Source organism: Sturnira hondurensis, unplaced genomic scaffold (genome assembly GCF_014824575.4).
Source record: "Sturnira hondurensis isolate 20B ecotype Veracruz unplaced genomic scaffold, ASM1482457v3 Scaffold0004136, whole genome shotgun sequence".
NCBI lineage: Eukaryota > Metazoa > Chordata > Mammalia > Chiroptera > Phyllostomidae > Sturnira > Sturnira hondurensis.
This window is the reverse complement of record NW_028076767.1, coordinates 30,592,795-30,614,916: the sequence shown is the minus strand read 5'-3', so window position 1 is coordinate 30,614,916 and position 22,122 is coordinate 30,592,795. Positions and strand designations below refer to the sequence as shown.

Genomic DNA, 22,122 nt, shown 5'->3' with positions numbered 1-22,122 from the left:
AGCCCAAGAAGGTCTTGTGGTAGGAATGAACTTGCCGTTTCACAGCATGGAGCAGGAACTCAGGGCCTGGAGGCCTGTATTTTAAACCAGGTCCCAGGGGGTTCGTGACTCGTGGGAAAGTCCAAGAGCAGCCTCAGTGAAGCTCTGCTTGCCCTCATCCGCCCTGATGCACCCTGACCAGCCACATGCTGGACCCCCAGGGAGCTGGCTGAGGTGTGGTGGGGACGGCATGAGGGTGTGACCCCTGGAGATGATGATGGCTGGGGACAGAGGGGGGCGAGCCAGTTCAGAACTTGCATTGGGATCATAGTGGCTGGAACTTCCTAGTGGACTGAGTGTGGCAGGTGAGAAAAAGAAGGGTCCAGAATGAGGTCTGGGTTTGGGGCTTAAGGACTGGGGGTGGGGGGCGGTCCCTTTACTGAGAGGGAAAAGATGAAGGGAGAGCAGGGTGGGGACGCAGGGACAGGGTGGTGGGCTCTGAGGAGTCAAGGGTTTCATGTTGGGTGCTTTTTCTTGAGATGCTTGTTGGAAACCCCTGTGGAGACAACAAGTGGGTGGGATATTCAGGGGAGGAGTCAGAAGGGGGCATGAAAGTCCTGGGGCCCACAGGCACCTACCCGCTCAGGGCCCCAGTACATTTGTGGCCTCAGACACCTTGGCGTCTGATCCTGGGTAAAGCATATGGAAGCCTTTTCAGAATAATACTTTCAGATGCAAAAAATAAAAGCATAAGAATACCCAGTGATGTTGCAATTGTAATCAAAATATTAAAACTAAAACTACCCTGGCTGGTATGGCTCAGTGGACTGAGTGCCGGTCTGCAAACCAAAGGGTCACCAGTTTGATTCCCAGTCAGGGCACATGCCTGAGTTTCAGGCCACACACCCCCCAGTAGGGGGCGTGAGAGAGGCAACTACACATTGATATTTCCTCCCTCCCTTTCTTTCTACTTCCCTTCTCCTCTCGCTAAAAATTAATTAATTGTTTAGAAAAACACCTAAATCTGTGTTCTAGCTATAGCATTATTGAGTGTTGGGTCCAAGAATGTCCATAATTCCAGAGTCATAGCAAAAAACGGTGTGTTAAGATACTGTAACACATATGCTGTGATGAAAGTATGTGTGATTTCTGTTGGTAATTAAGTCCCTGGATTGGCTAATAGGGTGATGGTATGTGGCCTGGGCGCATAAATAAAGTGCCAAATTTTAATTACAGGTTAGAGAACAAAATATGTCATTTTTTGATCCACATTCATAGACCCTCCAGAATTCTCTTCACATTAAGGTCCCTTGATCTTAGGAGAGAGCCTGCAGAGAGACGAGGGCCCAGCGCTGAGCCACCACCCTCAAAATGTGGGAGCCTGGTTAGGGAGGATAGAGAGGGGAGGTGATGGGGCAAGAGAAGGAAAACTAGAGGAATGTGCTGCCAGCAAAAGCGAGTGGTCATCTGGGTTAACTGCTGCTGAGAACACAGAGGGTCTCTCGACCCTGCCTTGTCGAGGAGGCCAGACCAAGGCCAGTTAAAGAGTGAAGGGCCCCCCGGGGGGGCAGGGGAGACAGGCAGGGGCTGGAGCGGGGTGTACAGGATTCGACAGGATGGCTTATATTTTCTTAAGTGTGATAAATACACAGCTTTTATCAAATTATTTTTATGCTTTTTTTTCTGTATGTGTCAAGTACACCATAATAATGTTCTTAAATATGTTTAAGGTGAGGGCGAGGATGGAGATGAGAAATGAAGGCAATTTTCTTAAGAAGTTGTGCTGTTGAGAGCACAGAGAAATCCGAAGCACAGTTGAAGGGGTCTCTGGGGTCCGGGATGGTTTTTTCTTTACTTTTCAGATGGGAGCTATTGTAGCACGTTTGTGTGCTGCAGGGGACAGCGGGTGGGGGGCTGCAGATGCAGCAGCAGAAGGAGCCAAGGGGATAGGGGCTGGAGAAGCTCAGAAGTGCTTGTCCCCCTAGTCCCCAATCCCCTTTGTGACTTGTATGCCCACTTGAGTGTGTATCAGATTCACTGGATGGCTGGGCACCACCCCGAAGATTCTGATTCAGCAGGTTTCGGATGAGACCTAGAAATGTTCATTTCTAACAAGCTCCTTGGAGATGCTGCTTCAAGGACCACACTGGAGAACCAGCGTTCTAATCAGTACCAGCGCGCCCAATGCGCCCCCTTCAGGATTTGACCTCGCACTACAGTGGAATGTGCTCATTCAAAAGCACTGTAGGGCAGAAGGGATGACTGAGATGGTAGGGGGGAGAAGAGATGGAGGAGGAAGCAGCCAGAGCCTGGCCCCCCAGACAAGGTTACCACCTCTCTCCCTGGGGACAACCAGTCTTCCCAGGGCCCCTGAAAGCTGTCCCGCGGGACCTCATGGAAGACCGAGGGAGAGAATGAAGGAAGAAGGTGGGAGAGAGAGTGGAGGAGGGGCACGGAGCCCCAAGAACGCACTGTTCACCTTTGCAACTTGACCGGGTGTAACAGCCTCACCAACCCCTCTTGCTCTAGGGGGGTAAAAAGAAAAAGAAAAAAACCCAGCCCTGTCAGAGAAATGAACATTATCTTGTCTGGTCTCAGGACTTTCAAGCTCCCCCTTGGAGACTGGCTGGACCAGCCCGGTTTGGCAGATGGAGAGGGCCAGGAAACCAAAATGTCCAGTTTGGCAGATGGCTCTGCAACCTCTTGTCTGGGAAAGATGTGTCCTCGCCCTCTGCTGCTGACTCTCCCCTAGGAAGCTGGAACATGGACATGGCTATTGCTGACCCTTGTGGCTATCCTTTTCTATCAGTTCACTGCCCGCACATTTACTGAGCATCCAGCATGTGTCGAGCGTTGTCCTGGAAGACACGGAGATAAGGTGGTGAGCAGCACCAGGTTCCTGGCTTTACGGAATTGACGTTCCCAGAGTAAAACAGGCAACGGACAGATACATAGGCAATATAAAGTCAGGGATTGCTAAGAAATCTTGCCTGATAGGTAAGAAAAACCTGAAATGACATGAAGGAGTGAGCCATGCCAGAGGGGATGATGGGAAGAGGGGGTTCCAAGCCGAGGGAACAGCACAGCATGTGCCAAGGCCCTGAGGTAGGCACATGCTTGCTGTGTTGGAGGGTGTCATAGAGGCCAGTGCTTCTGGAGCGAGCGAGGAAGAGAGGAGTAACAGAGAAAACCAGAGTGGCAACGGGAGGTCCGGGCATACGAGAAGCTGTAGTCGTATCAGACTTTGGCTTTTCCTCTGAGTACGAGAGAAACCCGGGAGCATTTTGAGCAGAAGAAGAATGTGATTTAACTGAAGTTTAACAGGACCCCTCTGGATGCTGAGCGGAGGATGAACTAGACAGAGAGACAAGAGTAGAGGCAGAAAGCCCAGGGAGAAAGCTGATGAAACAGTCCAGGTGAAAGGTAATGGTGGCCTGGTATGGCAGGGAGGCCCCTCCTGGTTGTTCTGTGTCCTTCATGGACTTGTGGAAGGGACAGGAGCCTTCCCTCAGCCCCTGCCCATGACCGCAGCCCATGGTCTCCCTACAGCTAGAAAGGTACATCCAGAGGAACCTGAGGCCGGAATTGACGCAGGTGCAACAGCACATGGTGCAGAACCAGACGGCCACCATGCTGGAGCTGGGCACCAGCCTCCTGAACCAGACCACGGCCCGGGCCCGCAAGCTGACTGACGTGGAGGCTCAGGTACCAGAGGGTGTGTGGGCGGCACCAGGGGGCCTGTGGCCAGCCAGGCTGGCTCACAGCCAGCCTGGGTCATCTTGCCTTGACCTCTGTTCTTGGGTGACATCAGGGCCTCCTCTGGGCCCGCCGCAATCCCCCTGGGGCCCCTTCCGAGGACCCTGTCACAGAATCGTCTCCCACCAGGCCATGAGTCCTGGGGTGACACTGGCTTTGGCTCCTTGGTCTGTGTGACTCCAATGCCCAGGTCTATGCTGGGCACTGGGATGAAGGGGGACTCACAGTGCTGCAGGGGAGATGGATAATAAACAGTTCATTTGACCTCAAGAGGCCAATGACTAAGAGAGGAGACAGCTGGGAACATGGGAGGGTAAGTAAGTGAAAGATGAAAAGGGGACTGACAAATGGGCATGCATTTGGTGAGCCCTACTATGTGCCAGGCACTGCTGGAGGTGCCTGGTTGAAGTCTACACACTAAATAACACAGGGGTCTATCCCTACCCCTGCGTGTGGTGGGAGTGGCCTCAGGAGTGAGCGGCAGGTTGAGGCAGTGAGACCAGGAAGGCCAGGCAGGCACCACTGAGAAGGCAGGATTGGAGCGCTTACTGGGAGAGCAGCCCAGGCAAGGAACACAGCACGTGCAAAGGCCCAGAGGCAGGACCAGGCTGCCAAGCTCCAGAAACATCAAGAACACTGGTGTGGCTGGAGTGGCGAGGGGGCAAGTTGGGGATGACGGGTCAGAGAGGTGATGGGGCAGATGGCATCACAGGGCCTTGAAGGCCACAATGGGGACTGGGATTCTCCACTTAAAGAGTGAGAGCCACAGGGAGATTTTGAGCACGGGGGCCACATTTTAAAAAGCTGCCTGGGACCACTGAGCAGAGAATGGACTGCATGGGACAAAGGCGAGAACCGGGGACCCTGTGAACAGCTGACACAGGACACAGAACGAGCAATGATGGAGGCCAGGGCCAGAGTGGGGCCATGGAGGGGGAGGGAAGGAGTCAGGTAGCCGTTTGGAAGACAGAGCTAATGGGCCTTGCAGCTGGATTAAGTGTGGAGGTCAAGGGTGAGTTCCCCTGGGATAGGAAGAGCAAGTTTAGGAAGCAGATCATGAGCTCAGTGAGGGCCTGTGAGTGAGTGAGTGAGTGAGTGAATACATAAATCAATGAACAACCACAGATATTAACTACTGGGAGGGGGGAGACAGAGCAGCAAGGTTCTGGAATGGCAGAACCTGTGGCCAGGTAGGCAGCTGCTGGGCCGGCCCCCTACAGGGCTTGCATAGCAGCCCCCACCCCCTCCCGCTTGCTGATGCAGGTACTGAACCAGACATCAAGGATGAAAATCCAGCTGCTGGAGACCTCACTGTCCGCCAACAGGCTGGAGAAGCAGCTGTTGCTACAGGGCCATGAGCTCTACCAGCTGCAGGGATACAACAGGTGGGCATGGGCACCGGGCCAAGAGAGGGGCTAGGGCCCAAGCTGAGAGCCAGGGCTGGGCAGGGACCTGAGTGAGCACAAGAGCCGGGGCTGGGTGGGTGCCAGGGCCAGGATTGGGGGCTGGACTTGGGCTAGTGCCCGCGACAGGGGCTGAGGACATAGCTGGAGACTTGGATTAGGACCATAGTGAGGGACCACAGTGAGGGACCACTTGGGGCTATGGTCAAAGCTGCAGCTGGGACTAGGCCCGGGCAGGGGCAAGGACTAAAATCAGGGTTGGAGACCAGACTGCAGCTAGGAGTGGAGGTGAACACCGGGGCTGGGCCGAGGCTGGGGCTGGGCCAGGGGCCAGGCAGTACAGGGCGTATCTGCCCAGTGCTGGGTGGGGACAGGGACAGACACTATCCTGGAGCTCAGAACACCCAGATTCTTTCCCCTCCCTCCCTCCCTCCCTCCCTCCCTTCTTTCCTTCCTTCTTTCCTTCCTTCCTTCCTCTTTTCCTTTCTCCATTTATTTATTTCATAAATTTTAAACAGCTTTATTGAGCCATGATGGACACACCATACAATCTGCCCTGTACATTTTAATGTGATCTCTTTGCTTGTAAATAAATGGATCTGATCTCATTCACCAATTTCCCTTCCCAGCAGCAACCACAATGACCAGTTTCCTGTCTGCACTGGTGGGGAATCTCTGTATTTATAAACAAAGTTGCACGAGAGGAGCACCCTTGAAATTACACGAGGAAGAAGGAGTCATGGGGTATAGCTAAGGCAGAGAAGCAGACACCCGAGGCTGATTTCATCCCAGTTTCCAGCTGAGTAGAGAAAAACCCGCCGAGGTCAGGGTGCCAGAGGAGGCCAACGCACCCGGAGAGGCGGCCTCGGGCCTGCGCACAGGGCGAGGTGTTACTGTTGCTCTCGTGAGAGGCCCAGATAAGTTCCTAGGTGTCACCCAGCTCCCTCTGACCGGGGTGCAGCTAATGGTAGTTCATCACCTCCTCGTTCTTATTTTCCTGCCCCAAGGTGGAGGGACGGGGGGAGAGCAAGGACTAGGATACTTTCCATCACTCAGAATTGGCACCAGGGGCCTGGAAACCAGTGAAGATGGATGTCATCAATAAGGTGTCAGTCCGTGGAATTGGCTGAAATTCTAGAATCTGAGTGTGCCCGGAGACTCTTTCTTCCTGCGACGTGATTTGGGATCCAGGGGAGATTCCATCTTCCCCAGGCTGGACTTAGTGTTTTAGTCTGGAGAATGGGCCGGCATGATCTGACAATGTAAGAAAATCTCTCCCTTGCCCTCAGCCACCCACTCACCTGTAGCAGAGGTAGCCGCTGTTCCTGGTTTTTTGTATGTCTGTCTGTCCATTCAACAAACAGTATTTGGGGGGGGGGGGAGAGGATTCTTTTTTGAGCTCTTACCAGGCCTCAGGCGCTATCATAGACCAGGGTTACAGAAGTGAATGAATACACAAAAATCCCTGTCTCGGTAAAGCTGGCATTCTCTAAGCTAATATTCCAGGTTTCTTATCAATAGGCACAAATAACCCCTTTTTTGTCCTATTTAAACCCAAATGTAGCATTCCACTCTTCTGCACCTTGGTTTTGGTTATTTTTTTTTCTTTTTTCAGTTATCCAGGAAATGGCTCTGTAAGTGCATGACACCCTGGTGTGTTCTCTTCTCCAGCACGTGTGTTGTATGGCCACCCCTGCATTTATTCCCACGTCCCTAGTTAGTGAGCACTGAGGTCGTTTCTGATTGTGTACAGTTGTGGCCAGTGATGTGGTAAACATTCCATGTCTCACCGCACACACGGGAGCAAAGCTGTGGGATAAAAACACCAGCCATGAAAGAGCAGAGTCAAAAGCGTTTCTTAAAAAAAAAACAAACAACAACAAAAAAAACCTTCTTTTTAAAAGCTCATTACAAAAAAAAAAAAAAGCTCATTACAAAAATGCCCCCTGTTCGTATCATCAGACAACGGAGACCCGTGTAAAATGAAAAGGAAAGCCGGCCCCCTCCACACAGTCTCCCCCGCCCCAACCCCGCCTCCTCTCCGACTCCGTCCACTCCACACCATTCTGCAGAAGTGGCAGCGCTCAGGGGACGCGCTGTCCCTTTTCCGCCTGCATAGGTACCACTGTGTCCTCCCGCCGTCTTTCTGCACCTCTTCCTGTAAGTCCCCCTGCAGCACTCAGTGTTTACTTTTTCCCTTCTCTCTTTTTTAACCTCCCACACACAGGGTTAGACAAGGGGCACTGATATGCCAGGGTCCTCCCGCACCAAGTCCCGAGCATCTTTCCAATTCTGTACGTGTGGCTCCGCCTTCTTCCCCTTCGTGGCTCCTGAGTATTTCCTGGGACACCAACCAGAACAGACAGACTCTGCCAGCCTTGGCTACTGGGCGTGTAGGCTGTTTTGTTTTACCCTATTACAACCCCCCTCTCCACGGGAATTCTCCCCACTGGCATTCTCGCCCTCGCTCCCAAGGGGGCGTTACTTCCTGAGAGCGGACTGCTGAATCAAAGGGCAGCAGATTTGGGAATTGATCCTGGCCACCTGGTTGCTGGCATGTTCCTCCCACCCCTACTTCTTTTCTGAACTGGACCCAAATCCATCTTACTCTTCTCTCCAGTCCTCAATTCTCTGCCACCGACCTCTGGGCTTTGCAATCCTGAGCTGGACACTCTACCTCTCTGAGCCTCAGCGCCGGTCTGTAAGGTGGACTCACCCTGGGACCCAGGGGAAAGCATGCAAGTGTGGCTGCCTGCTGGGGACGTTAGGCTCACCTCTGTGCGCCCTGCCTCGCCCCTCCCCGCAGCGCGCTGGAGATGCGGGTGGAAGCGCTGGAGACGCAGCAGCAGGCAGAGCTGGCCAACCTCCGCGGGCAGAAGGAGCAGCTGCGGCGCCTGCTGAGCCGCCAGAATGGCGCCCTTGCTGACCTCCAGCGCAGCCTGCGTGCCACCAGCAGCAACTCCAACCTCCTACAGCTCCAGCAGCACCAGCTGCTGGAGTCGGTGCAGCACCTGTTGAGCCTGGTGGCTCAGGGCACTGGTGAGCCGGGTACGTTACGCGTGGGGCGGGAGGAGAGCGGAAGGGGCTGGCCGCAGACACCGCTTACCCACGGGCCTGGAAGCCGCCACCGGAAGGCCCTTGCCTTTCTCCCACCACTTGTGAAACGGAAATAACAACAAGCAGTGACACTACTGTGTCGACAGTCCCTACAGGAACCAATCCAGCCTCTTCTCCTGGACTCTATAACTCTGGGCATGCCCCCTGCCTCTCTTGGCCTCAGTTTCCCTATTCGTTTAATGGAAATGATGATAATAACAAGGACTCCACCAGCTTAGACTAACAATTTTGGATTCTAGGACCCATACTCCATTCCCACTCACTTGGGCTTGCCCCTACTTCTCCCTGGGCCTCAGTTTCCCTACCTACAGAATGAGGAGGTCGGATCCAGTGCTCCCCTGGGGACTTCACTCACCCTGATACCCTAGCCCATGAGCCCAAGAGCATGAAACAAAAGTGACCGGTCACCCCTGGCCCTGACTTCTGAGAGGAGAGAACAACACATGGGCCAGCTCCCTATCCCTCACCGGCTCCTTCTCACGGGGCTCCCTGGGGGTGGCCAAGGCACCCCTGGTTCCGGCTGCAGTCACTGAACCAGCAAACACTTCCTGAGCACCCACCAAGGGCCAGGCCCAGGGCTGGGTGTCGGGCTGACAGCAGCGAACAACACAGTCATGGCCTGTGTCTCTTGCAAAAATGCCGATGACCCCTCCTGTCTGTGGGTCTCAGAGGGAAGGAGAAGGAAAGGCGTAGTTGTTGAGTGCCTACTATGTGCCAGAAGTTCTGCTAGCAGTGTTTCTGAACTTTTCAGACCATGAAAGGCCTAAAAAATGCTGTGTTAAGGAAAGGGAACTTTAACCTGGGGCCAGTGGGGAGTCCCTGGAGAAGTGTGAACAGGGCAGGACTGTTTTAGGGAGCTTGATCGGAACCTCGGAATGAAGGAGAGAAAAAGATACAGAAAGGGGCTCCTACTGCTCTGGGTTGAGCTGAGGAGTCAGGAAAGCCTTAAGAGCACCCAGAATCTGGCAATAGTATTGGATGCCAGGCACCATGGCTGGCAGCAATTTGGGAGCGGAGGATGGCACCATGGCTCCAGCTAAGGCCGGCAGACACTGCTGGATGGGGTGTGAGACCGGAGGAAGCCACAGGCAAGAGAAGCAGAGACGTCCAAACCATGAGCTACAGAGTGACCCAAAGCCATTACCAGCTGGCACATCGCCCTGGCAGGGAAGCTGCCGAAATGAATCCCACGTGTGGGTTTCTTGTAGCTCAGCCCGGTACATGGGGTCCTGGCGTGACACCTCTCCCCACGGGCTCACCACTAACCCAGTCTCCAGCTGTGGCCCAATGCCTGCTCACCGGGCTGGGGGACAGTTGTGCTGGACACCTCACCTCGGGCACCCTTGGCCCGAAGGCCCTGTTCTCCTTCCCCACTGTCACCAGGGATGGGCAGTCGGGTGTCGTTTCTCTTCTCGTCTGAATGGAGACACTGAAAGAGAATTAGCCACCAGGTTTAGAACCAAAGATTGGATGGAGACAGGTGCCGGAACCAGGCATCCTTGAAGCTCAGTAGAAAGCCTGTGTTGCTTTGTCCTGGGGGGGGGAGGCTGGTGATGGGTGGAGAGCTCAGGGCCTTTAGAAGGTTAGGAGGACAGGGACACAGGCAGGAAAACCCCAGTGCATGCCCGACGTCGGAAGCAGCATTCGTTAACACAGCCCGTGTGCTCAGCCTTGTGTGGGCTCAGTGGGGGAGACCCAAGGGGAAGTGGGTAGTGGGACGAGCACAGGTTTTACAGTCAGACCGACCAGAGTTCAAGCCCTGGCTGCTTCACTTACTAGCACTGCGACTTTGCCCTAGTCATTAAACACCTTAGAGCCTCAGTTTTCCTCACCTCTGTAATGGGAAGGATAATAACACCAACTTCACAGAGTTCTTGCATGGAGACCAGATTAAGTTCAAGTATGGGAAGGGGCTGAGCACGGTGCCTAGGACCGAAATGGGACTGTGCTGTACAAATTACCAGCCTAGAGATTCAAAGGGACCCGGGCTGCGGCCAGCTCTGCCTGCTGCATCAGCACTAGCCCATGCTTACTGTTAAACCCCCTGAAAACATTTTTCCTGGCCTCGCGCTGCCCCTGGCAGCACCTGGCTAAGAAATGCTCCAGCACATAATGGATATTTCACTTTTATTGATATTATTGTTATCCTCGCTCACCTCTACACCCACACCTTTCTTGGGCTTGACTGGACTGCAGTTTCCCACAGAACAGGGACCTGAGAGCAAGGGCCCCAGAGACTCTGCCCAGGGAATGTTCTGTGCGTGGTTTGGTGCCTTAGTCATTTCATCTGTGATCCAGGAAAAACTGCCTCCTTCTAACAAGTGCCCCAGCTCCAGGACCTAGGATCTGGTTCCAGTATGAGGTCAAGACAGGAAGTCCTGCCCCCTGGTAGCCTCCTGGTTCTCATTGGTGGAGATACCTATCCATCTGGAATTTTAGCCCCATTCTTGGATGACCACCTACCTAGAGAGAAGATTCTGTGGCAGACTCCCAGCTCAAACTCTAACTGGATCCCACTAAAAGGGGACAGAGAAGGGAATTTGAAGCCTTCTCTGTTTATTTGTCAACACTCACTTTTCAGGCCAGGCCTGAAGCCCCCAGGGCTCTCTGGGATTTGATCATTAACAGTCTCCTGAGAGAAGAAACATGGGCTCTTAAGACCAGTGGTCATCTCCCAGGGCTGCAGGGATGTCCAGCTGAGGGGTGGCCAATGGAGGGGACCCCAGGCCTCCCACCCAAGGGAGCTCCAGGGACAAATCCTGGGGTGAGGGAAGGCTCTGCCCTGCCAGCCTGTGTCCTTGAGCCGGTTACTTCACTCTTGGGCCTCTGTCTTCTGGTCTGTGGAAGTGGGGAGTACCCTCCCCACTGTAGCAGCCTCATCTCTGGCCTCCCTGATTTGAGTCTTAATCCCCCAATCTCCGTTCCACACTCCTTGGCCCAGTCTGAGCTACTTGGCCTGACATTCAAGGCTGACCTGGCCCCTGCTGAAACTTCAGCCTCACGTGTCCTTCCCTGTGGCCCTCTCTCAACCCTACTCCCCTCAGGTTGACCAAACAACCCGAGCTCTCTCTGGCCTCTGCCCTGTTCTCGGGTGTGAGTCGTTTCCCCGCCTGGCCTCACTCCGTTGCCCTCACCACACCCTGTTTGCTGCACACACGACTGTTCCCACCTTGGAGCCTTAGCATATGCTGTTCCCTTTGCCTGGAACACCCTCTCCAGCACCACTCAGGGAGCTCCTGCTCTTTACCCAGGTCCCAGCTCACTCTCACTTTCTCTAGGAAACCTTCCCAGGTCTGATTCCTCTCCCTGTCCCCAGGGACTCCCAACCCAGAACCTGGCACAGAACAGGCGGGAGTGCCGGCCTGGCCCCTCCCCTCTCTCCTTAGTTCACGCTGGTGATTTTCGGTTTGTCCCACTGCAGCCTCCGTCATGGCAGCCGAGCAGGTGTTCCAGGACTGCGCGGAGATCCAGCGCTTCGGGGCCAATGCCAGTGGCATCTACACCATCCGCGTGGCCAATATGACAGAGCCCAGGAAGGTGAGGGGGTTCTTGGGGGGCTGAGGCTCTCAGAGGTGCTGAGCCAAGGGCCATAGACAACCCCCCCCCGCCCTCATCAACTTCAGGCCAGCCCAACATTTTAGACTTAAAAGAAGGTGGGCAGCCCTCCCTTCTGACCCCCCACCCAGCCCGGGGTCATCAGCTGGTGGGGTTAAAGCAGAAGTTGCCAAACGTGAGTATATCCTTCTCCTGCATCTTCTCCAGAGATGCTGTTACATTGGAATCACAGGAAATACTTCTCTGCTGAAGGACATGTCAGCTGATGTAGCAAACAAACCCTGAAATTCCGGGGCCTTAACACAAAAAAGTTCCCTTCTAATTGACACAGAGTCAGCTGAAGGCAGGAGTGGGGGCTCTCTGCTCCGCGTGGGAAATGAGGGGCCCTCTCCCATGAGTGGCTCTCAAGGCCGCACTGAGCTTTGAGGTCCAGTGATCAGGTGGGAAGGGGGGTCAAGGGAAAGTGTGGAGGTCAGGAGGGAGGGTTTGGGGCCCAGGCCCGGCAGTGGAAGGGTATGGGGAACAATTTGCCAGTATGCACACTTGGTACTTCTCTTTTCAATTTCCTTTCGACCCTCCTGAATATATCAAGGAGAATGGCTCAGTCTGTTTCCAGATCATCTGTAACACCCAGCCACACTACCTTTTCAACACAGGAGAGCAGACTCACAATTTCTAGCTAGACTTTCACAACATTGTTTTCATTTATTTTACAATTATCTGAACAAAGGCAAGTGTCACTAGTTTTAAACTTAGGATACTGACGTCTTTTTAAAATACATTGAGGCTAAGTATTACTTTAGCGAAAAAAATTTCAAGTAGATATTCTACATGAATATCATTTTTAAGTAACTATTCTATATTTACTTAAATAAGCATTTAGTTTTGGTGGAATCTGGGAAGGTGTGAATGGTTGAAATTTGGGGACACTGATAGAGAGGGAAGAGCTGGCCTTGGAGGCAAGAGATCTGGAATCAAACCTAAATTTTACTTTAGATTCACTTGCCTTGAGCAAGTCCCTCCCCCTCTCTAGGCCTCGGTTTTCCTTACTGTACCCTCTACTGCCCTCACTGCAGATGCCACTGTCTTCTCTCACTCAGCAGAGCTTTACCATCTCAGAGCCTCTACTCCTGCTGCTCCTTCCACTGGAAATGCCATTCCCACTCATCTCTGCCTGGCAGACACATTATCAACCAAAGCCCTGTTCCAATGCCACCTCCTCTGGGAAGCCTTCCAGGGTTTTCCAGTGGCTCCTTCTTGAGGGCTCTCCTTGTAGCTACCCCAGTGTTTGTCACCAGTAGTCTGCCTGCACCGTCACAGCCTCCTCCAATCCAAGTCAATGCTGAGGGTTGATTTACCTCTGATTTGTCTCTGACTCTTTCTTATCCAGGGCTAGGCACCAAGTTTGTCCTCACTGAACATTGGACATATAATGAACTGGTTGGAAAAAAATAATATGTGAACAAAGATAGACTGAAAGATGTGATTGCCCATAGATGGTAAGCGTTTTGAGAGAAGGAACTCTGTTTTTCTCATCCATATTGGCGTCCAGTGCCTTGAATGGAGCCCGGCACATAGGAAGTGTTCAGAAAACATCTGTCCACTGAACAGAAAGACATTTCTTGAGTCTACACTGTGTGCCAAGCACTTCACACCTATCAGCATTTAATCCTTACGCAGCCCGGCAGGAGAAACGAGTGAAAAGCCTGTGTTTATTCAGAATGTTCGTTAGATGATTCTTCTCATTTAATTCTCACAACCACCCCAGTTTGCAGATAAGAAACTGAGGTACAAGGAGGTTAAGGTATTAATATCCCTTTTCACAAATGAGGGAAGAAAGGTTATGAGAGGGCATCACTTGCCTTCTAGAAAAATGATGACAGTGGATGGGGAACTTGAGCCTGGATCGTTCTGATGCCCTTGACCACCAGGCTCCCCTGTCATCTTGTTGGCAAGGTCACACTTGAGCTGGCCGGTACCTGGCTTCCGGCTGCCTCCAAGGGCTCCCAACCCCTCCCCCACCAATTCCTTCAGGTTTTCTGTGACATGGATACCAATGGAGGTGGGTGGACCCTCATCCAGCGCCGTGAGGATGGCACCGTGAATTTTCAGCGGAAGTGGAAAGATTATAAACAGGTAACATTACTGCCTTGAGGTGGGGGGTGCTTTTCAGCCCTGAAACCTGGTGTGGGAGATGGGTTGTGGACAGGGAAATGGTTTGTCCTTAAGCTTTCTGGGACTCCATGCTCCAAAATGTAACCTTTTCTTGCAAGTTCTAACATACATTCTAATAATGAAAGTTTAAGTTTATGTTTTAGTTTTTGGAAACTATAACATATATTCATTGCTTTCAAAAAATTTAAAGAATACAAAAAAGAAACAGAAAAATAGTAATCATGTTCTCCCACCCCTAGCTGAATTGCTTAAATGAATTTCCTTGTCTTCACACACATACGTGACCACGTGTGCTAGAGAGATTTTGTAATGTGCAATTGTTGGCTCAAAGACCATGTGCGTTTTACAAGATGAGAAATAGTGCTCAATTGTTTTCCAGTTTTTTAATTAAATTTCGAATAAAGGACTTTTGGCAAGCTGACTGAAAAACCCAAGGTTTTCTAAANAACATATATTCATTGCTTTCAAAAAATTTAAAGAATACAAAAAAGAAACAGAAAAATAGTAATCTTGTTCTCCCACCCCTAGCTGAATTGCTTAAATGAATTTCCTTGTCTTCACACACATACGTGACCACGTGTGCTGGAGAGATTTTGTAATGTGCAATTGTTGGCTCAAAGACCATGTGCGTTTTACAAGATGAGAAATAGTGCTCAATTGTTTTCCAGTTTTTTAATTAAATTTCGAATAAAGGACTTTTGGCAAGCTGACTGAAAAACCCAAGGTTTTCTAAAGCAAAACAAATGAACAAAGACACCCACAAGGCAATGCAACAATATTATTTTTTGTGCCTGCCGGCTGTCCATTTGGTATAAGCTATGAGTGTTCTTGAACCTGTTGGGTCTTAAACAGTCGTTAGAACAGCAAAGAGATACAGGGTGCTTGGATGCAGAAACACACAGAAGAGTGCTGAATATTAGCGATCCATGGCTCGGCAAGACTGAAATGGGGAGTGGGGCTGAGGTGTGCCCTGTCCTTGGTGCTGAATTCTTGTTCTGGCTAAGGGCATTGGTTTGTAACCTAGGACACCGGTGACTATTTCTTTACATTTCTATGTTGCTGAATCTTCTCTCCTTCAGTATTTAAAGCGTTTTTTCTTTTTTCTTATTGTATTTCTCCATTACCATTTACCCCCTCATCCTCCCTCTCCCTCACAATCACCACCCTGGTGTCCATGTCCATGAGTCCTTTTCCCCTTTGGCTGTGTGTTGCAGAAATTTTACAGTGACTTCCACGTCCTCGAACAATGTGTGCTCTACCATTTATGCAGCTGAATAAAATCTTTAATTGTCAAATTGGGATTTAACATACATGCACCAAGTGCACGAATCCTAAGTATCACTCAGTAAATGTTTCCATATGTGTCCAGCCATGTGGCCACCCCTGAGAGGTGGACACAGGGCACTCCCAGCACCCCAGGAGCCCCCTGCCCTCCAGTCTGTGCTCCCCCAAAGGAAATCGTCATTCTAACTCCTATCGACACAGATGAATTTTGCCTGTTCTCAAACTTAATAGGAATGTGGTTCAGTTACTTTTAACAGGCTTTTACATTTGCAAACATCTTAGTCTTTTTGCTCTAGAAGTTGGGGAGCTGCCTCCTCCTCAAGTCTGCCCACACTGTACTTTGTGAACTTCATCATCAGGCTGAGTGGTTTTGGATAAGTGGCCCCAGACCCTGGCCCAGCCCAGCTCTTTAGCACACGGCCTGCCCTGACCCCCCTCTCCTCCTAGGGCTTCGGTGACCCAGCTGGGGAGCACTGGCTGGGCAATGAGTTGGTGCACCAGCTCACCAGCAGGGCGGCCTACTCTCTGCGTCTGGAGCTGCAAGACTGGGAAGGCAACAAGGCCTATGCCCAGTATGAGCGTTTCCAGCTGGGCAGCGAGGAGCAGCTGTACAGGTGGGCTCGGGGCCCAGGCTGGTGGGTGGGCCGAGGACCCTTGGCTAATGGCTACCAAGTCTGCACCAAGGGTCAGTCCCTGGGCGTTTCCTGTTCCTACCATCTGTCCCCCATTTGGGCACACGTCACAGGATCTGGAGGCAGCTGGTGAGCACTCAGCACATCCCAGCCACTGGGTGGGGTGGGGTGGAGGGAATGTTGCTGATGCTGCCATCTCTCAGAGCGGGAAGGGTCTTCCAAGGTCAGTCACCGAAGAGAGTCGCCTCCAGAGGCCCAGAAGGGGAGAGGTGACTTCCCTAGCCCGTCTTGTGCCATGGGGAGAGATGGAAAGATCCTGGGCTGGGAATCAGAGGACCTGGGCTCATTCCAGCTCTGCCCCAGCTCGCTTTGTGAACTTGGAGGAGTCAAGGCTCTGGCTTCTCTGCTCCTCTGCTTCTTAACGACAAGATGGGCTTAAATACGAGCACACCATAATATGGTCAAGGTCTTCCTCCCTCCCTCAGCCTGGCCCTTGGCTCTGCTTAGGAAAAGGAATGAGCATTTACTGAGCACCTACCCTGTTCCAGGCACATTGCTCTACTTAACCTCCCGCAGGACTCTGAAGTGAGCATTGCTGTACCCTTTTTAGTGATGTGGAGACGGGGGCACTGAGGTGATGCCTATAATGGGTGGGCATTCCCCAGACAAAGTAGGAAGGGCATCTCAGACAGTAAGAATATTCTGAAAAAAGACAGAGAGTTGACACTCAGCTGGCCACAGATACCTAAAACCTGAGCAAGCCCCTTTCCAAGGCTGCTGAGATCATAAGGAAGAGTCCCTGCTCACAGGAGAAGTTTAAGGCACTGGGGGTAGGTATCCCAGAAAGCACAGTGGGGTCTGGAAAGTGCCAAAGGAGGGCCGGGGGAGAGTGACAGAACAGCCGCTGGTCCCATGCCACCACCACACAGAATCAGCCAGCTGGTGAGGTGGGGTGGAACCGCTAGGGAAGCCAGAGGCAGCAATGTGTTGGCACAGTTAGCAGCTGGGGCATGGGCATCAGGGGCGGGAGGGGCACCCTTATTTGTCAGTCACAATAATGAGGACTTCTAGAGCCCCGCTGGGGCGCATGCGTAAGCCGGAAGAGAAAGTGGTTCACAGGGAGGGAAGAGGGGAGGCACAGACAAGATGTCGGGCACACACAGACTCCGGGCCTGTGCCTCTCTGAGGCACTCACCCACCAGACATGACTACACGTCCAAGCATCACACATGCACATGTGCAGGGGCTTACCACACCCCTGGAGCACACGCAGGGCACATCACACAATTGCGCAGCTACACAAACACGCATAGGCACACACCAAGACACTCGTACAAATGTCCCCCATAGAATCCCTCGCAGGTAAATCGCACACAACTGCAGGCACACAGGCCAATTCCAGAGCGCACCCTTGCACCCACCACAGATATTCTAGCACAAACTCAAACAAGACACACATGGGCAGAATGGTGGCATCCAAATGTGCACACCACAGACACCTGGACTCAGGCGCAGGTCCACAGACACATGGAAGATGCACCTGCTGTGTCTAACTCGGCGATCCCCAGGGACCTGTGGGCTTGTGTGGGTTCCCCGGAACTGAGCTACGAACATACTCAAAGCACATTTGAACAATGGGTCAAGTGGGGTTTCCTGGTCCATGACTTGGGGGGCCCCCAGGGGTCATAGATTCCCATGCTGGCTCCTAAAGGGGAGAGGAAGAGAGGCAGAGCCTGAGCTGAGAACTTGGACACAGTGGTGAGACCAGGACTGCTGGACTGGCCCACGAGAACCATTGGCTTTGTTCAGCCCTGATTTTACACAGCCCTAGACTGAGTCTGACCCCCAAACATCACCCTGCACCCAAACCTGGCTCTGAACTGACACCACTGAGCCCTCAAGAGGAGCCCTCCATGGCAGGAAGGAAAAGTCAGGACCATATTAGTGGGTGGGCCAGCCTGCCCGCCCCACCCTGGGAGCCCCTGGACAGACAGGCCTCTTGGACAGGCAGTTTGCCACACCAGTCAATTGAGCCCCCGGTGGCATGTTTAAGGGAACAGTCAGAGCCTCATGGCTGGTCACAGCCATCAGGACCCTGAGGGACATGTCCCCATCTCACCACAGACAGAGCCCATGGGTAGGAGGTGCAGGGACCTCCCCAGGCCATATGCCCAGGCCCCACATTCCTTCTGGACCCCACTGGGAAAATCTTCCCGGCCCTGCCCTGGAAGAACCAGAGCTTCCCAGTGCCACCCTGACCACATCTGGCGTCCACTTGCCTTTACCTGTAGGTGCTCCCAAACTGCTCCCAAACGGGCTCCTCGCCTCAGCAGCAACTGCAGCCCCTTCTCTGCTGCAGGCACCAACACTCTCCAACCAGGCAGGTGGAAGCCTGTGGCAGCTGTGTGCAAGGGAGCACAGGGACAAATGACACGCAGCGTTGCCTGTGCTGAGCATTTATCACGTATCAGCGCTGCTCTGCACCCACCGTACACTGAAGTCATTGGATCACAACAAATGACCAAAGCTTCACTGTGGGGTGTTTTTTTGTTTGTTTTTTTTAAAAAATGCTTTACGTATTTATTTTTAGAGAGAGAGGAAGGGAAGGAGAAAGAAAGGAAAGCACCAATATGTAGTTGCCTCTCATGCGGCCCCTGCTGGGGGCCGGACCTGGCCTGTAACCTGAACCAGCGACCCTTTGGTTCACAGCCCGGCGCTCAGTCCACTGAGCCACACCAGCCAGGGCCCCTCACTGTTCATATACTATCGTTACCACCTTAACAGATGAAGAAACTGAAGCTGAGGCGTGAAGTGGCCTGCCCAAGGTCAGGCAACTGGCGAGTGGCGGAGCTGAGACTCACGGCCCTGGCAGAGAAATATAAACCCTCCCCAGCTGGCTGCAGATGGGAGGTCACAGGGATAGGGGCGGGGTTCAGCCAGGGCAGAGACCCAAGCGGGCTGGTGTGGTCAGAGAAGGCTTCCTGCAGGAGGTGGGTGGATGTAAGGAGGCGTGATGGGGCTGGGTTTGCAGATGGTCAGCCGGGCAAGAACATGCACATAGCTCGCAAGTCAGGCTCCAGGGGCCGGGACCCTCGTCGTTCTGAAGCCTTAGGCAGGCTCCTTGGGTTCTTAGGGGTGTGTTTCATCATCTGTACAATGGGAATAACCAAGTGTTATGAGAATTAAATGAGACGAATCAAACCATGTAAAGTGCTCTGAACAATGCCTGGCACAGGGGAGATGTTTTTTAAATGTCAGCCATTGTCCTCACTGTAGTATTATCGTAATCATGCTCACTCCTGTGTAAGACTCGGGTTCAGTGAGATGAGGGAGGCCTGGCACACCGTGGGTGCTCAGTCCCTGAGAGGCAGCAGACAGGAAGGCAACTGAGGAGGGGAGATGGGCCAAGCACCCCAGTCGGCTGCTCCCCCACCCGGACCAACAAGATCGGAGCCCCTTCCTCAAACCGGCCCCAGCCTCACTCTGGGCCCCTCTCCCACCACCCCCTCTGGTGGCTTCCAGGCTTTCTCTGAGCGGGTACAGCGGCTCGGCGGGGCGCCAGAGCAGCCTGGTCCTGCAGGGCACCAACTTCAGCACCCAGGACTCAGACAATGACAACTGCCTCTGCAAGTGCGCCCAGATGTTGTCTGGAGGTGGGTGCCAGGTGGGGGGAAGCCTGGGAAGCCTCCACCCACAGGTGGGAGTTAGGGGAGACCACCGGAGACACGGAGAAAAGATGGAGACAGATAGAAACACCAGAACTGGTGTGGGCACAGAGGGTGGGGACAGGGAGCTACGTGGAGAAAGAACTACAAAGGGAGAGGAGATGGAGAAGGGAATGCAGACCAGGGGCAGACAGAGAGGAACACGGTGTGTAAGAGATGGGCGGGCCCAGAAAGACAGAGACGGTAACCAGTAACCGGATTGAGAGAGACGAACACGGACTAAGAGAGACCCACGGAGTGACGGGCAAAGACAGAGACCACCAGAGAGAGAAAGAGACTGACCCCGGGGTGTGGAGACTTGAAGTGACAAAGAGCATTAGAACCCCATGCAGAGAGGGAAACAGAGACTTTGAGGGAGCGGGGAGGAGGTCATGGAGGGAGAGAGGCAGGGATGTGGAGGGGTTAGGGAAACGGTTGGGGGTGGAGGGGCCAAGAGGGGCAGCCTCCAGAGGCCTTAGGCTGGGTGTCTGGGAGTCTCCCTCCCACCGCCCATGCCTCTCCCACCCAGCCCCGTCTCCCAGGAGCTGGCTTCCCGAGGAGGCAACAGCCCCGATTAGTCTTTGGGGTAGGGGCCTGCCTTCACCCCACTGGTGGGCCCCCAGCTCCCCAAAGCCTCTTCCTCTCTTCCACCAGGGTGGTGGTTTGATGCCTGTGGCCTCTCAAACCTCAACGGCATCTACTACCCAGCTCACAACCACGTGCGCAAGCTCAACGGCATCCGCTGGCACTACTTCCAGGGCGCCAGCTACTCCCTGCGCGCCGCGCGCATGATGGTGCGCCCCGTTGGCATCTGACGGCAGCTGTGCGTGGAGGCTGGACCCACAGGAGGAGACAGGACTTGGTATTCCCTGGACAAGCAGGACCCAAAACACAGGACACAGTGCCAGGGCCTGGGCTTGGACACCTGGGTCTCCTGAGCCAGCCCTCCTTGCCCGGGGAGTCCCCAAGAGTCAGCTGCCTCCCTGTCCCCTTCAGGTTGTGAAATGGTGGGCGTTTAGGGGTTCGCCTCCTGCAGGATCGCTCCTCCTCTTCCCTCCAGTCTTCCGTGGGGGTGGGGGTGCTGTCAGTGTGAGGGTCACGTTGCCCTGAATGAGCTGGGAACAGCCCGCTTGGCTCCTTGGAGGAATGCTTGGCTCGAGGTAGAATTTCAGGCAGGTGGGAAGGTCTTTGCAGGCAGGAAACTGTTTAAATGGAGACCCAGATTCTGTCCCCAGAGTTAGTGGGAAGGCCATCTCCTGTCCCAAGCTTTCTCAGCTTTGAGATGTCCTTGAACTTTCCGTCCAAGGCTGCACATACCCCATAATAGGGGTCATTACTTTCACCCCACACTGTCGACCGCTCCTTGGTGTCAACATCCGGAGCTCAGCCCTGGTCTCGCAGGGGCTCCAGGAGGTCTCAGAGAGATTCCTTTACCCCCAGCAGGTCCCAGAACGTGCCCCACAGAGAATAACTCCGACTGCCCTCTCAGAGTACCCATGGTCAAGTGCAAGGGAAGCACCAGGCGAAATCGATGTGAACAGGCAGTCTTAGCCACAGGACTTGGGAAGCCTGTATGTGACTGCCCAGGTAGGGGCTAGAGCAGGCGGCTCCGTCCAAATTTACTTGTTTAAAAATGGGCCCTGTTTATTCCAGAGTGTTTCCCGGGGCTGTGGATGCCCCTAGAAAAGGCTAGTCCTCAAGTGTCATGAGGAGGAGCCCCAGGGCGCCATCCCCCACCCCCAGCTACTCACCCTTTCTGGCCATCAGAGCCACAGTGGCGGCCTCAGACAGTCTCTAAAAACAACTGGAAGGGAACTTTGGATTAAGGCAGATGCACACCATCCCCGAGGAAGGGCCTAGAACTGTTTCCTGTCTGTGCCCTGGGCCAGTGTTCTCCAAGGCTCCTTCTGGCCCAGGAGGCCAGCTCACTGCGTAGGGCTGCCCTCGACGCTCCGTGTAAGCCCAGCTCCGCCCAGCACAAGCACAGGCACAGCCGGAACTGTCCTCGCTGCCTTGGGCAGGACACCAATCTCTGGGTCCCACCCTCCCAGGTCTAACCCGGGCCGGGAACCCCTAGCCCCATCCTCCTTCCCCAGCCAACATGGTGCTATAGCTGGGGCCTGGGGGACCAGGGGCTCCTCATGAGCTTCTTTCAGGGGACAAGGTCAGAGAGGGGCCACAGCCACTCTGCCACCCACCCCCGTCACTGTGTCACGGTCTTCAATCCCAGTGAGATCAACACCCATCTACCGTGTTATTGAATGTCCAATCTGCAGCCGCAAGCCTCATGCAGCCCAGGATGGCTGTGAATGTGGCCCAACACTTACTTAAAACACTATGAGATTTTCTTTTCGTGAATACATGTCGCAATGTATTTCATGCATGGCCTAAGACAACTCTTCTTCCAGTGTGGCCCAGAGACGCCAAAAGGCTGGACACCCCTGGGTGATACTGTGGGCAGGGATTAGAGTCAGTCTAACCTGCTCTGGTTCTTGGACTTGAGGTCTATGGTTCAGC

The 22,122-nt window shown here is 53.5% G+C and overlaps 1 protein-coding gene across 2 annotated transcripts in view; it reads left to right on the top strand.

Annotated features, from left to right (window-relative positions):
* The window catches only part of ANGPT4 (angiopoietin 4), a 31,527-nt gene extending 10,898 nt beyond the window's left edge, over positions 1 to 20,629 (top strand). The window contains exons 2-9 of one of the 2 annotated variants that reach the window (XM_037044266.1): positions 3,529 to 3,684; positions 4,999 to 5,120; positions 7,945 to 8,186; positions 11,677 to 11,792; positions 13,845 to 13,946; positions 15,717 to 15,883; positions 19,424 to 19,554; positions 20,260 to 20,629. In XM_037044266.1, the coding sequence (XP_036900161.1) occupies positions 3,529 to 3,684; positions 4,999 to 5,120; positions 7,945 to 8,186; positions 11,677 to 11,792; positions 13,845 to 13,946; positions 15,717 to 15,883; positions 19,424 to 19,554; positions 20,260 to 20,420 (1,197 nt within the window). In that variant the 3' untranslated portion in view covers positions 20,421 to 20,629. The remainder of the gene's footprint in view (positions 1 to 3,528; positions 3,685 to 4,998; positions 5,121 to 7,944; positions 8,187 to 11,676; positions 11,793 to 13,844; positions 13,947 to 15,716; positions 15,884 to 19,423; positions 19,555 to 20,259) is intronic. The other variant, XM_037044267.1, reaches the window with a different exon arrangement.
* The last annotated feature ends 1,493 nt before the right edge of the window (positions 20,630 to 22,122 follow it).